Source organism: Aedes albopictus, chromosome 1 (assembly GCF_035046485.1).
Source record: "Aedes albopictus strain Foshan chromosome 1, AalbF5, whole genome shotgun sequence".
In the NCBI taxonomy this organism is placed as follows: domain Eukaryota; kingdom Metazoa; phylum Arthropoda; class Insecta; order Diptera; family Culicidae; genus Aedes; species Aedes albopictus.
In genome coordinates this window covers 170,259,579-170,275,714 of record NC_085136.1, presented here as the reverse complement: position 1 = coordinate 170,275,714, position 16,136 = coordinate 170,259,579, and the positions used below count along the sequence as shown (strand labels likewise).

The window sequence follows — 16,136 nt, the reverse complement described above, 5'->3', positions numbered from 1 at the left end:
ACATCCAATCGGGAAATAACGCTGCCGAATCCATGATCGGCGGCTTGGTGTGAGCTGTGATTTTCACCTGGAATAAAAACGAGCGGAACGGTCGGTTTTGGGAAGTCTCTACGGGAAGATCACTCTGTATAGCTTAAGATTTGGATGACTTACCTTTTCCGGTCACTGGGGTTCAAGGAATCTTGTGAGAAAATGCGGGAGTTCTCGAGCTTTTTCTGATTTATTTATATTTTGAAAGCGAACAACCGCAGCTGAACCGCGTGATGAAAATTTGCCAACACACAAAATTTTCGATACACAAATGCTCACTACTATTAACGCATGCAACAATTTGCCAAAATGTTAAAATTGAGTAATTTATGGTGAAACATGTGTTAGTGTGCTGTGCAAACGGAATAATGAACCATTTGAGAGACGTTGACCTTATATTTCTACAATTTGTGACAAAAATGCATCAACTAATTGTTAAACAATGTCTGTACACTTTGACATATTGTCGAGGGGAATGGCAGATCCGAGGGCAGATCCGGATTTTTTGTGAATCTCGCTATGTTTCCTCTAAACCCGCACGTGATAGGCTCGTAAGAAATTATTTTGTTCATATCCTTCCTAAACTCCAATCTATCCGTCGCTATCCGTTTCTAACCGTGTCCAACCCTCCAACGATTTGAAAGCGCTCACGGTAGTTTCATCATGAACGCACTCCAATAAGGATGTTTTTACAAAGAGAATGTCAAAACGAATAATAAACTCAAAACATATAAATCAAAACAAGTCGAATCGGCTCCAAAAACTCGCTGATCTCTACCCGGAATCTACCCATGGAATCGCCGGAATCATCGCAAGGACTTAACGCTAAGATCAAAAGTAAGTGTTTTTAGTATTATAAAGTTTAAAAACAGACGGACCATTGAATCTACTGAAAACGCTCACATTTATCACCCCCACCTCACGAATCAACCTGCCAGCTTCCTCCCCCGAGTAAATACGAGTCCAGCATGCAACTAGAACTGCGAACAACTCAAAGATGATCCGAAAGGTCATGGATACAGCTAATTGCTTTCCCTCAATCGATTAACAGCACAAAAGTATGTCCAGGAGTGAAGGCAGATTAGAACCTATTTGAACTACTGAGACACACCATCATCATAAATCTGATTTTTCGGCAAAGGGAACATACATAGGAAGGAACGAGAGCATTGGAGCCTTGATTTGAGCATGGTATTCGGCGAGGTATTCGGTATGTACATGAATCATTCAATTTACTTTGGTAAAAGATTGTCGCACAAGCTGAATCAAAAGATTTAATTCATCCATTCGGGTGACCATTCGGTTTTACTGATCCAACAGCATGTTCTATTGACCCAAGGATTGACCACTTTCTTTCTGGCTCTACGATCCCAGTGGAACATGACCATGCCTCTGTATACTCTGTATGCTTGTATCAAAACAAATACGAATAAAATCGATGGATTAATAGCGAGCATTTTATCTTGTTAATTAGCTGTCCCGGCAAACGTCGTAATGTCACTTTGCAATCGTGTTAAATTCCTTCCCCGTACAAGCTGTCCGGTCATCCGTTCGTGAGTTGTATTATTGCCTCAAAGGAAACTGTCCCGACAAACATCGTACTGCCTGCCTACTATGTTTCTGACATGCAGATCTGGAGAGAAAAAATTCGCTGACGCGGTGCCAAATCGGTGACATGCAAACATCATTCCATTTTTATTTACATAGAGAGTATTTAGACCCGCAATATTGTCATTTTTTTTATACGAAACGCCACGCAATCATTGGTGCTGTGATTGACTAATTTCACGTGGCCTTGATGTGTATTAATGACGCGCCGCGCTTGAGGAAACACCACACCGCAATGTTATTCTCCCGTAACAATCAATCCGCGTGATTTTTTGGGCAAATACCTCATATGTATAATATAAAAATTCCTGTAATATGTATCAAACGAGTATTTTCAGTTATTAAAATGAATTTCAAAAGCAGCAATACATGATTATTTGATTTATTCATTTTTTTTTTTCGTCTACTTATTATTGCAAAACCAAATTCTTATTTTAGACTTTGTATGTATTCTGCAGTATCGCTCGAGTAATATAAAATCATCGATTCTATTGAAGGTTTCTTCAAATGGGATAAGTAACACTTAATGTCAACTTGCTCCACATTTGAGAGCTCCAACACAATATCATTACCATACTCAACAAGATCAAAAAAATTACCTATGATTCCTATTCCTCTGGGGTTCACTCCAGAAGGGGCTACCAAAGGAACCGTAGTGAGTGAGCAGGACTGATTTTTACCTTTCAGGAATTTGAACCCATACACTTTGACGACATTGATCTGGCCATTGCTGCGCACCAAGAGGAATTCGCCCAATGACACGTTCTCACAGACTCCGTTGAGCGATCGTGGCTGTCCGGAGTTGGAAATAACATCTCCGTCTTTGAATCGATGCACTCGATCAGTGGAACATTTGACTAAATCTGACGTTAGCATCCACAAAAAGGTTCTCTTTTTCACACTTACAATTCTGCCGTTGCGGTTCCTAATTTTGAAAGTGTTTTTGTAGGATACTGCATCCTTCAGATGGAGTTCTTTTCCGACATTTGCAAACACCTCGGACGCTTCAACGACATTGTCCTCGTCATCCTCTGCAATTTCAGGCACATCAACAAATTGAAATGAGGGACATTTGTCGGAATATAGTGATTCTGGATTCTCATGTACGTGCTCGTCTGGAACATCGACATACTGGAATGTTGAGTTTTCACCTGGTAGTTGGCATTTTCGACGAATTGTGTGCTCGAATGATAGATTCGATTCCTCAACTCCCAAACCGATCAGTATTTCTGACGCCGCTCTCATAGCTTCTTCGACGGTGCGTGAAATATCGTCTTCATTAGGTAGAACGGTTGGTGTCTCGTCAACTGATTCGCTTTTTGACCGAGGGAAATTCAGTGAGGCCTGCTGTCTAGCCATGATGTCCCTTTTCATTTGAATTCGGTTCAAACGGGATTCAAATCCTTGTATAGTGAAATTTACCACGGTTGATGCGGTCGATGTCAATGATCGTGTATCCCTGAAGGCTGCCTCACACGTTTGACTGTGTAGGTGGTCTACCAGAAACTGGATGTTCTCTCTTCGACAGAGATCTATGTAGCTAATTAATGCGTGAGCATTAATTTCAAGTCCCCAATATGCATTTGTGGTTATGCATTTCTGCAAATTTCCATGTTTGGCATAGCACCAATTTCGCCAGGCGCGAACAATAAGCAGTACTTTCCTGCAACATTATGGCATAAAAAAAGAAAAAAAAACATCAATATGCATACTGTGGACATAATGTCACACAATAAGATTCTTTACTTTCTCTATGCGCTATGAATGATGAATATAGATAAGAAAAAATAGACACTATGAATCAATTGAATCAATATGTACTCTTTACTAGATCTAAAGGCTATATGCAAATGTCTGTGGATCTACACTATGATTTGAGTAAAGAGTATTGATTCAGTTGTATTCATACACCCCATTTGCTTACCAAATATTATATACTCTTCGTAACGGCGCCATATCCGAACTCATGTACGAAGACATTATCTCGGACATCATTGTCAGAAACTGCACGGTTCCGCCAGATAAAGGAACGTGCTGACGCAAGAGTTCAATGACAGAATCCTTCGTAATTTTCTCCACTGGCCGAAATTTCATTTTATCGTTCTCGTTCAAATCGGTTATGGTCAAGCCATGTTGGTCTTTCGAGACACACTGTATCAGTTCCATTAGGTGTTGATTGGAAATTCGCATGGTACCTGTTGAAAAACAAATAAAAAAATACTAGCTGTCTTAGTATTGCATACTGCGTTTTCGGTCTTCCAAGTCCAAGTCCCTCATAAACCTTCCTTGGGTGAAAAGTAACAGAACAAATCAAAGACCACCCAAATCTAACGTTCCATTTTTGAGTTATGCGCGATCCCACGTATGCCATATGTACTGCATTTTTACCCTCTATTATAATTTTAAAATGAAATTTCGTCTGTATGAGTGTAAGACTTGTATGGCACGTAGGGGCCATCCACACATTCCGTTACGCTTTCAGGGGGGGGGTTGCAGAATTTAACTAATAAATTGGAATAAAATAACTATCATCCTTACCTATTTGTAGCTGCTGGTCCGTTTTCATTAAACGTGTTCGAAATTTATTAACCAGGTGTGTTGTGTCTTGTACACATATTTTACTGTCTTTGACGGTCGCAATGTACCAATCACCATACGCATTATCTGGTCTGCTTTCTGAATCGGTTTCTGGGGGAAGTTTCATTTGCTCCATCATCCCACCAATAAACCGGCTGTCTCCATCTGTGGACTTTGCAACTATTTGTATGCCCTCTTTAATAAACTCCTGTTCCACAAACTGCCATCGCTTTAATACATCTTGTGTTGTGAACTTGTTATTTGTACAGTAAAAATTCACGCAGAACGGAGAAGCATGCCGGGCCAAAGGTTGGACCATGCATAGCTGCACGTAGCGCGCGATTGGGTACTGTTTCAAATCATTCACGATTTTCAGAGGGGATGAGCAGTTGAACAGATCCATTTTCGGCATTCCATTGTCATCCATCGGTGCAACCAGTCCAGTGAGTTGATCCAGAATAGAGTTGTACTCCACCCCACCACTAATGCGGGTGGCGTCTTCGCTCCAACACACCGCCATTGGATATCCATTTCTTTGAAGGAAGTTTTTCAGCTCCCCCACCAATAGCTGCCCCTCACGAACCAGTTCGGAGTTATGTTGCAGATACCTTTGAACTGTGCGCGGGTGTGGGGCCGGTGCGTTTGCTCGGTCAAAATCGTACAATTCCTTGCCGCCTTGGATTAGCCTGTTGAGGAATATCATTAAATGATAGATGATTATCATGTTTAAACCTCGGTTAGTTGATTCAGACATTGCTTTTTGACCTTCTTTTTGAAAGAATGGAGTGGGACAAATGGTCGGCGTTCGGTCAGAGTGGAAAATCACGTATTTTTGGATAGGTAAAATTGTTCAAGCACGCAGTTGAGAAGTAATTCTATTTCATAGACAAATAGACGTTTGATTCTAATTGCTTTTTGGTTTTGTATTTTGATCTGAACGGAGATTATTCCCTCGATTGTTTCGGACTGATAATTGTTCTGATAGTTGATCTTTTTCACCTGTGTGACTCTACGTTCCCATATCAGATTGACGATCGAAATCCTTATCCGCCAACGGAACCCAACCATATAAATGTTTAAATAGTGCATCGACAAAGAGTAACCTCTGTTCACAATTGTGGAAGTATACAAAGAAGTCATTATTTTTAATGCTCACCGATACGTGAAAAAATCCTTCTCCAGCTCGGAGTACCGCTGAGCGTGTTTGCTTTTTCCTACGCTACGATTCAAAATTTGTCCCAACAGTTCAGCAGATCCTGTTTTGGTGCTTACGACCTCCCTTGTGGCCACTGTTTCGCTAGTGCTATGGTCGGCCGAACCATAGCACATCACCAGTTTAAAGGATCCTGACTTTCAGGCGAATTTTCAGCGGACACTCGTGGAGAAATCTCCGTAGTAGCACCACAGAGGAGTGATTGTATCGTCTCATCGGTTTGTAAAGCAGCGGTCATATTCGGAGAAATTGTTACGCTCGTCTTCACAATTTCTTCGTATTCGGTTAAATACTCTGGGGCATCGAACTCCAAGCTAACGAGGTGTGCCGTTCTTTCCTGTTTTATTTCATTTTCATGTTCCAGACCCCGATCCAAGCGCAAAATTTTGTTGTCAACTGGAGACGAGCCGGTTGGGTCATCGGTTGGTTGAATATTGAAACGCTTGCCGGTATTCATTGATCCAGATGGCATTGGCGTTGGGGGGAACACTATTTTGTGGACGTTGGTAATGTGGCTCACAAAGTTACTTATCTTCCAGCGTCCGGATGGTTCTGGACGACACGTTATGTTCCTGGTTGGAACACAAAGCGAGCATTTCACGATTGCCACAGCACCAACCGAGCCAACACTTACTTCGACATCGATGGTTTTCAAGGAATCTATAATGTTCCGTTGCGCGTGTGTGCCATCGAACCTGTTTGCAGTGTGAATTAAAAAGATTAGTGGATATGAATCAGAATTCATTTTGACCGCAAGACATACCGCTTTTCATAGAAGTCGATAATCTTCGACTTCACCAGACTCTCGCTATCTGCCTGACCGATTTTGGCAGTCGGGGAAACAGCTGATGAAACCAACGATTGATTGGAAACGGCTTTTGATTTTTTCAAATAGCATCGGATCCCCTTTTCCTTAATCATTCGTGCAATGAATTTAATTTCGGTGCGCTCTCCGGTCATCAAAATGAAATTTTCCGGGCGATAGGCAAACCTGCGGAAGCATTCATCCAACTCAGCTGACATTCCCACAGTAACACGACGCATATCACTTTCGATCCCATCCAGCTCAACGTCCCCTAGTTCCGCCAAGGCACCATTGACAAATCCGGTATGGCTTAGAATCGTTTTGATGTTCTGTGGAACGATCCCGACGTCTTTCTCAACAAAAGACCAGAATATTTCTTCTTGAGTTTTCTGTTGAGGGATTCCACTTCAATTAGTTCTATTCAATTGATTTTAGGCCATGCTTACCATACTGCTCAAGCTTAAACGCAATCTGTCACGGTCGTATTAATTAAACGGTACTCTAAAATTTGTTCAAGCGCCCTAAAATATTAGCACTAGTTTGTATATACTGAGTTATAAAATTTTTGTAGTGAAACCTGACGTGGAACTCCAACAAACTAAAGCCAACAAAATGATTTGTTTTTGATCACATTTGACAGCTCGTTTGACAGTTTGTTGACGGGATGATGAGAAGTGAACTAAAATATCCGCACATATCCGCTTTTAATCGTTCTATCCTTTTTGCAAGCGTTCACAGTCTTCTCCATCCCATGCTAAATACACCGAAAGTAATCATTACGACGATATCCTCTGAGGACTTTTCAAAAGACATGGTAAGTTTTTTGGAAAACGGATGGTGCCATTCCCCTCGCATATTGTTAAAATTAGACATGGATTACTATTAGTGTTTTTAATTGTCAAAAGCTTTGGGATCCTTATCTTTCAACACAAAAACAACTGTTTGTGGCAAAGTAACATTAAGTGTTAGAAGACATTTACTGTTTGGATGTTAACACAAACTGTATTTTTCTATGCGGGTAGACATATAGTTCATTTTTTGCGACAGTGGCAATAAGTCATATTATTGCAAATCAGTTGAACTACAAGTTTGAGAGAAAATTTGGAACATCAAATGATTCTGTTCGTTTATTCTACAATATGTTATTAATGACGGTATGCTTTATTGTTTGATTATTTTTAAACAATATTTATTTCAAGAACCTTAAGCATATTGTTGTTTTCGAATAATTGCCTTTGCAAGCATGCAATTTTCATGCCGATTTAAAATAAATAAGACATTTTGCTTCAATACAAATATTTATCGAGCGTTGCTGATTTAATTTTAAATCGTCATAAGAATTGCTTGCCTGCAAAAGCAATTATTCGAAAATAGCAAAATACTTCGAAAATAATGGCTTAATTAAATAGGGTGATAATATTGCTGACTGCACCCCAAATTGGACTATCACTCTATTTTTGGTACGCCTAAAAAGTGTGATAAAAGTGCACAATTGCCTCGGATCGCCTCGACGACTTCGGTGCACTTATTCCTTGATTTGCAAGGAATAAGTGCACCGAAGACCCCAACTCGATCCGACGTGGCCCTGCGCTGCAATCACACTTTGAAGGTGTGTGCACACTATTGTGTCAGTCCAATTTGGGGTGCAGTCAGCAATAATCAATGTAATACTTTATTACACTACAAGATTACGGCAAAAAGTAGACAAAACTAGGAAAACAAAGGCTGCTTCTTGCTGTTCCGATTGCTGCAAATTGCGGCGTGGTCTGCGGCTGTAACAGATTCTGTTCTTGGAAGTCGGAAGGGATTCTCTCTACCGCTTGTGGTAACCGAAATCTGAATTCTAAATTCAAAACACGAACATCGAAGTTCAGGCATCCTTATGCCGCAAAAGTAGAAACTAGACTGAAGCTCTTTCTTTCCAAAACGTTTCTTTCCCGTTCACGTTTTCTCTCTTCTCACACGCATACATACACAAACTCAGTCACGCATCTGTCTGTTCATCCTCATTCATTTTGTTTTCTTCGTTCGTTCATCGAAGTGCGCGTTCCGTTGAAGCGCGAATTCATTCTCGCCTTTACCAATACAAACGCCACTGAACGGCGTCGGAGGTAAGAAAGCACAAACGTCATGTTTAAAGCTCGCCGCCCTCACCGCATAGGGTTGAGCGATCTCGTTTGTGTCATTATCATACACGGAGAGAAGTATTGGCACATTTCTTATAATGATTCTTATTTTGCATGTCTTATCCACCACATTCGCCCCCTTCTCTACTCTTCGAATAAAAGTGCTTCAAAAGTTAAATCCAAATCCAATCCAAAACCCATCCAAATCCAATCCAAATCCAATCCGAATTTAAACCCAATATAAACAAAATCCAATCCAAATCCAATCCAAATCCAATCCAAATCCAATCCAAATCCAATCCAAATCCAATCCAAATCCAATCCAAATCCAATCCAAATCCAATCCAAATCCAATCCAAATCCAATTCAAATCCAATCCAAATCCAATCCAAATCCAATCCAAATCCAATCCAAATCCAATCCAAATCCAATCCAAATCCAATCCAAATCCAATCCAAATCCAATCCAAATCCAATCCAAATCCAATCCAAATCCAATCCAAATCCAATCCAAATCCAATCCAAATCCAATCCAAATCCAATCCAAATCCAATCCAAATCCAATCCAAATCCAATCCAAATCCAAATCCACGGTGTGCCAAAAACCGTTATTAACAAATAAAAATGTCCACCCAAATCCAATCCAATCCAAATCCAATCAAAATCCAATCCAAATCCAAACCTAATCCAATCCAAATCCAATCCAAATCCAATCCAAATCCAATCCAAATCCAATCCAAATCCAATCCAAATTCAATCCAAATCCAATCCATATCGCCAATCCAAATCCAATCCAAATCCAATCCATATCCAATCCAAATCCAATCCAAATCCAATCCAAACCCAATCCAAACCCTGATAAAAAATATCATAAAAATACGATAAATTTTATTGTTACAACACCATTTTTTCGAAAAATATTCACCATTAAACATATTGTAATTTACACAACACACTCACCATCACCCCTATTGTTCTATACCATTCGGCGAATGGTAAATGGCACTTTTACAATAAAAAATGGTGGTCGTTATGTATCTTAACCATAAAATTTTGAGAAAATTTTCATACACTTTTTCGCGAAAAACAATAGAATGTATTGTGTTTTTATGAGACATTTTCAGGGCAATTTTCAAAAGAAAACAATATATCTTAATGTTTTTTCATTGTTCTTACAATACAAATACAATTAATTGAATGGCGTCAAATGAATCGTTGTTACAATAAAAATACAATAATATTTGTTGTTATTTGTAAGCAGTTTTCGCTTTTGAAAATCCATAGAATTTATATTTCCCGCTAACATTTATATCCAGCATTTACGAGCACTAACGGCCGCCAGAATGATATGCACATTTTATGATAAGAGTAAAACACTCTGATGTATGTCTGGTATGTGTTGCTTGGCAGCTGTTGATGAGATCTATCATCAATCTTTTCAAATAACTGCCAAATATCACAAGTCAGACCTCAGGTCGTATGATCAATACCATAAATCGTTCACAGTTCATGTGGCCATTAGTATCTGTAATTGCTGAAGAAAAATGTTAACGAAAAATATGAGTTCTTTGGGTTTTCAAAGCCGAAATCGGTTTACATAACAACAAATATTATTGCATGTTTATTTTAACATCGGTTCAATTAACCCCATTGAACAAATTGTATTTTTTGATTCATGTCGAAAGTAGTGCGCATCCTTCCCGTTGTTGTCAGCAATACAGCGCACTAGATGCGAAACAGTTGCGACACTTGTGGACCAAGAAAATGGCAAATTTTTTATTGAATGTCTGTCTTGATTCCAATCGGATAGACAATACTGTACTCAAATTTAAAACGAAAACTATAAAAAAAAAATATGTCAAGCGATTTTGTATTTGATTATACAAACATGATCCAAGGAACAATAATATTTATTGTTATTTATTTGTTACGAATTGTTTTTAAGTGTAATTGAGAAATAAACTCTTTTTTAATAAAAAGTCCATGAGAACTTTGCAAGCACTTTTGCAACTATTTCAAAACAACTTAAATTATTTTCTACTGATAGTAACTTTAAATTATTATAGAACTATTGAAAAACAATCGAATCAATTAGTCACTAATAAAGCTAATGTTCACTTATTGCGAGGGGAATGGCACCATCCGTTTTCCAAAAAACTTACCATGTCTTTTGAAAAGTCCTCAGAGGATATCGTCGTAATGATTACTTTCGGTGTATTTAGCATGGGATGGAGAAGACTGTGAACGCTTGCAAAAAGGATAGAACGATTAAAAGCGGATATGTGCGGATATTTTAGTTCACTTCTCATCATCCCGTCAACAAACTGTCAAACGAGCTGTCAAATGTGATCAAAAACAAATCATTTTGTTGGCTTTAGTTTGTTGGAGTTCCACGTCAGGTTTCACTACAAAAATTTTATAACTCAGTATATACAAACTAGTGCTAATATTTTAGGGCGCTTGAACAAATTTTAGAGTACCGTTTAATTAATACGACCGTGACAGATTGCGTTTAAGCTTGAGCAGTATGGTAAGCATGGCCTAAAATCAATTGAATAGAACTAATTGAAGTGGAATCCCTCAACAGAAAACTCAAGAAGAAATATTCTGGTCTTTTGTTGAGAAAGACGTCGGGATCGTTCCACAGAACATCAAAACGATTCTAAGCCATACCGGATTTGTCAATGGTGCCTTGGCGGAACTAGGGGACGTTGAGCTGGATGGGATCGAAAGTGATATGCGTCGTGTTACTGTGGGAATGTCAGCTGAGTTGGATGAATGCTTCCGCAGGTTTGCCTATCGCCCGGAAAATTTCATTTTGATGACCGGAGAGCGCACCGAAATTAAATTCATTGCACGAATGATTAAGGAAAAGGGGATCCGATGCTATTTGAAAAAATCAAAAGCCGTTTCCAATCAATCGTTGGTTTCATCAGCTGTTTCCCCGACTGCCAAAATCGGTCAGGCAGATAGCGAGAGTCTGGTGAAGTCGAAGATTATCGACTTCTATGAAAAGCGGTATGTCTTGCGGTCAAAATGAATTCTGATTCATATCCACTAATCTTTTTAATTCACACTGCAAACAGGTTCGATGGCACACACGCGCAACGGAACATTATAGATTCCTTGAAAACCATCGATGTCGAAGTAAGTGTTGGCTCGGTTGGTGCTGTGGCAATCGTGAAATGCTCGCTTTGTGTTCCAACCAGGAACATAACGTGTCGTCCAGAACCATCCGGACGCTGGAAGATAAGTAACTTTGTGAGCCACATTACCAACGTCCACAAAATAGTGTTCCCCCCAACGCCAATGCCATCTGGATCAATGAATACCGGCAAGCGTTTCAATATTCAACCAACCGATGACCCAACCGGCTCGTCTCCAGTTGACAACAAAATTTTGCGCTTGGATCGGGGTCTGGAACATGAAAATGAAATAAAACAGGAAAGAACGGCACACCTCGTTAGCTTGGAGTTCGATGCCCCAGAGTATTTAACCGAATACGAAGAAATTGTGAAGACGAGCGTAACAATTTCTCCGAATATGACCGCTGCTTTACAAACCGATGAGACGATACAATCACTCCTCTGTGGTGCTACTACGGAGATTTCTCCACGAGTGTCCGCTGAAAATTCGCCTGAAAGTCAGGATCCTTTAAACTGGTGATGTGCTATGGTTCGGCCGACCATAGCACTAGCGAAACAGTGGCCACAAGGGAGGTCGTAAGCACCAAAACAGGATCTGCTGAACTGTTGGGACAAATTTTGAATCGTAGCGTAGGAAAAAGCAAACACGCTCAGCGGTACTCCGAGCTGGAGAAGGATTTTTTCACGTATCGGTGAGCATTAAAAATAATGACTTCTTTGTATACTTCCACAATTGTGAACAGAGGTTACTCTTTGTCGATGCACTATTTAAACATTTATATGGTTGGGTTCCGTTGGCGGATAAGGATTTCGATCGTCAATCTGATATGGGAACGTAGAGTCACACAGGTGAAAAAGATCAACTATCAGAACAATTATCAGTCCGAAACAATCGAGGGAATAATCTCCGTTCAGATCAAAATACAAAACCAAAAAGCAATTAGAATCAAACGTCTATTTGTCTATGAAATAGAATTACTTCTCAACTGCGTGCTTGAACAATTTTACCTATCCAAAAATACGTGATTTTCCACTCTGACCGAACGCCGACCATTTGTCCCACTCCATTCTTTCAAAAAGAAGGTCAAAAAGCAATGTCTGAATCAACTAACCGAGGTTTAAACATGATAATCATCTATCATTTAATGATATTCCTCAACAGGCTAATCCAAGGCGGCAAGGAATTGTACGATTTTGACCGAGCAAACGCACCGGCCCCACACCCGCGCACAGTTCAAAGGTATCTGCAACATAACTCCGAACTGGTTCGTGAGGGGCAGCTATTGGTGGGGGAGCTGAAAAACTTCCTTCAAAGAAATGGATATCCAATGGCGGTGTGTTGGAGCGAAGACGCCACCCGCATTAGTGGTGGGGTGGAGTACAACTCTATTCTGGATCAACTCACTGGACTGGTTGCACCGATGGATGACAATGGAATGCCGAAAATGGATCTGTTCAACTGCTCATCCCCTCTGAAAATCGTGAATGATTTGAAACAGTACCCAATCGCGCGCTACGTGCAGCTATGCATGGTCCAACCTTTGGCCCGGCATGCTTCTCCGTTCTGCGTGAATTTTTACTGTACAAATAACAAGTTCACAACACAAGATGTATTAAAGCGATGGCAGTTTGTGGAACAGGAGTTTATTAAAGAGGGCATACAAATAGTTGCAAAGTCCACAGATGGAGACAGCCGGTTTATTGGTGGGATGATGGAGCAAATGAAACTTCCCCCAGAAACCGATTCAGAAAGCAGACCAGATAATGCGTATGGTGATTGGTACATTGCGACCGTCAAAGACAGTAAAATATGTGTACAAGACACAACACACCTGGTTAATAAATTTCGAACACGTTTAATGAAAACGGACCAGCAGCTACAAATAGGTAAGGATGATAGTTATTTTATTCCAATTTATTAGTTAAATTCTGCAACCCCCCCCCCTGAAAGCGTAACGGAATGTGTGGATGGCCCCTACGTGCCATACAAGTCTTACACTCATACAGACGAAATTTCATTTTAAAATTATAATAGAGGGTAAAAATGCAGTACATATGGCATACGTGGGATCGCGCATAACTCAAAAATGGAACGTTAGATTTGGGTGGTCTTTGATTTGTTCTGTTACTTTTCACCCAAGGAAGGTTTATGAGGGACTTGGACTTGGAAGACCGAAAACGCAGTATGCAATACTAAGACAGCTAGTATTTTTTTATTTGTTTTTCAACAGGTACCATGCGAATTTCCAATCAACACCTAATGGATTCTGTCATTGAACTCTTGCGTCAGCACGTTCCTTTATCTGGCGGAACCGTGCAGTTTCTGACAATGATGTCCGAGATAATGTCTTCGTACATGAGTTCGGATATGGCGCCGTTACGAAGAGTATATAATATTTGGTAAGCAAATGGGGTGTATGAATACAACTGAATCAATACTCTTTACTCAAATCATAGTGTAGATCCACAGACATTTGCATATAGCCTTTAGATCTAGTAAAGAGTACATATTGATTCAATTGATTCATAGTGTCTATTTTTTCTTATCTATATTCATCATTCATAGCGCATAGAGAAAGTAAAGAATCTTATTGTGTGACATTATGTCCACAGTATGCATATTGATGTTTTTTTTTTCTTTTTTTATGCCATAATGTTGCAGGAAAGTACTGCTTATTGTTCGCGCCTGGCGAAATTGGTGCTATGCCAAACATGGAAATTTGCAGAAATGCATAACCACAAATGCATATTGGGGACTTGAAATTAATGCTCACGCATTAATTAGCTACATAGATCTCTGTCGAAGAGAGAACATCCAGTTTCTGGTAGACCACCTACACAGTCAAACGTGTGAGGCAGCCTTCAGGGATACACGATCATTGACATCGACCGCATCAACCGTGGTAAATTTCACTATACAAGGATTTGAATCCCGTTTGAACCGAATTCAAATGAAAAGGGACATCATGGCTAGACAGCAGGCCTCACTGAATTTCCCTCGGTCAAAAAGCGAATCAGTTGACGAGACACCAACCGTTCTACCTAATGAAGACGATATTTCACGCACCGTCGAAGAAGCTATGAGAGCGGCGTCAGAAATACTGATCGGTTTGGGAGTTGAGGAATCGAATCTATCATTCGAGCACACAATTCGTCGAAAATGCCAACTACCAGGTGAAAACTCAACATTCCAGTATGTCGATGTTCCAGACGAGCACGTACATGAGAATCCAGAATCACTATATTCCGACAAATGTCCCTCATTTCAATTTGTTGATGTGCCTGAAATTGCAGAGGATGACGAGGACAATGTCGTTGAAGCGTCCGAGGTGTTTGCAAATGTCGGAAAAGAACTCCATCTGAAGGATGCAGTATCCTACAAAAACACTTTCAAAATTAGGAACCGCAACGGCAGAATTGTAAGTGTGAAAAAGAGAACCTTTTTGTGGATGCTAACGTCAGATTTAGTCAAATGTTCCACTGATCGAGTGCATCGATTCAAAGACGGAGATGTTATTTCCAACTCCGGACAGCCACGATCGCTCAACGGAGTCTGTGAGAACGTGTCATTGGGCGAATTCCTCTTGGTGCGCAGCAATGGCCAGATCAATGTCGTCAAAGTGTATGGGTTCAAATTCCTGAAAGGTAAAAATCAGTCCTGCTCACTCACTACGGTTCCTTTGGTAGCCCCTTCTGGAGTGAACCCCAGAGGAATAGGAATCATAGGTAATTTTTTTGATCTTGTTGAGTATGGTAATGATATTGTGTTGGAGCTCTCAAATGTGGAGCAAGTTGACATTAAGTGTTACTTATCCCATTTGAAGAAACCTTCAATAGAATCGATGATTTTATATTACTCGAGCGATACTGCAGAATACATACAAAGTCTAAAATAAGAATTTGGTTTTGCAATAATAAGTAGACGAAAAAAAAAATGAATAAATCAAATAATCATGTATTGCTGCTTTTGAAATTCATTTTAATAACTGAAAATACTCGTTTGATACATATTACAGGAATTTTTATATTATACATATGAGGTATTTGCCCAAAAAATCACGCGGATTGATTGTTACGGGAGAATAACATTGCGGTGTGGTGTTTCCTCAAGCGCGGCGCGTCATTAATACACATCAAGGCCACGTGAAATTAGTCAATCACAGCACCAATGATTGCGTGGCGTTTCGTATAAAAAAAATGACAATATTGCGGGTCTAAATACTCTCTATGTAAATAAAAATGGAATGATGTTTGCATGTCACCGATTTGGCACCGCGTCAGCGAATTTTTTCTCTCCAGATCTGCATGTCAGAAACATAGTAGGCAGGCAGTACGATGTTTGTCGGGACAGTTTCCTTTGAGGCAATAATACAACTCACGAACGGATGACCGGACAGCTTGTACGGGGAAGGAATTTAACACGATTGCAAAGTGACATTACGACGTTTGCCGGGACAGCTAATTAACAAGATAAAATGCTCGCTATTAATCCATCGATTTTATTCGTATTTGTTTTGATACAAGCATACAGAGTATACAGAGGCATGGTCATGTTCCACTGGGATCGTAGAGCCAGAAAGAAAGTGGTCAATCCTTGGGTCAATAGAACATGCTGTTGGATCAGTAAAACCG

At 40.0% G+C, this 16,136-nt stretch overlaps 2 protein-coding genes across 2 annotated transcripts; one reads left to right on the top strand and one right to left on the bottom strand.

The window, feature by feature from the left end:
* Positions 1-2,035: 2,035 nt before the first annotated feature.
* Positions 2,036-5,410, bottom strand: LOC109407658 (uncharacterized). The gene is made up of 3 exons (XM_019680812.3): positions 4,177-5,410; positions 3,563-3,833; positions 2,036-3,301 (listed from the first exon to the last, which is right to left on the bottom strand). The coding sequence occupies exons 1-3, from the start codon at positions 4,967-4,969 to the stop codon at positions 2,068-2,070; spliced, it is 2,298 nt and encodes a 765-aa protein (XP_019536357.3). The 5' UTR covers positions 4,970-5,410; the 3' UTR covers positions 2,036-2,067.
* Positions 5,411-13,777: 8,367 nt separating this feature from the next.
* On the top strand, positions 13,778-15,515 carry LOC109406297 (uncharacterized). Its single transcript, XM_062845813.1, has 2 exons — positions 13,778-13,904; positions 14,167-15,515. Exons 1-2 carry the CDS (start codon positions 13,834-13,836, stop codon positions 15,398-15,400), a joined length of 1,305 nt encoding a protein of 434 aa, XP_062701797.1. The 5' UTR covers positions 13,778-13,833; the 3' UTR covers positions 15,401-15,515.
* The last annotated feature ends 621 nt before the right edge of the window (positions 15,516-16,136 follow it).

Coding starts and splice junctions, on each gene's coding strand:
- LOC109407658 (XM_019680812.3), bottom strand. CDS start 4,969: ATGTCTGAATCAACTAACCGAGGTTTAAACATGATAATCATCTATCAT. Junction 3,834..4,176: donor GGACCAGCAGCTACAAATAG/GTAAGGATGATA, acceptor GTTTTTCAACAG/GTACCATGCGAATTTCCAAT. Junction 3,302..3,562: donor CGAAGAGTATATAATATTTG/GTAAGCAAATGG, acceptor ATAATGTTGCAG/GAAAGTACTGCTTATTGTTC.
- LOC109406297 (XM_062845813.1), top strand. CDS start 13,834: ATGATGTCCGAGATAATGTCTTCGTACATGAGTTCGGATATGGCGCCG. Junction 13,905..14,166: donor CGAAGAGTATATAATATTTG/GTAAGCAAATGG, acceptor ATAATGTTGCAG/GAAAGTACTGCTTATTGTTC.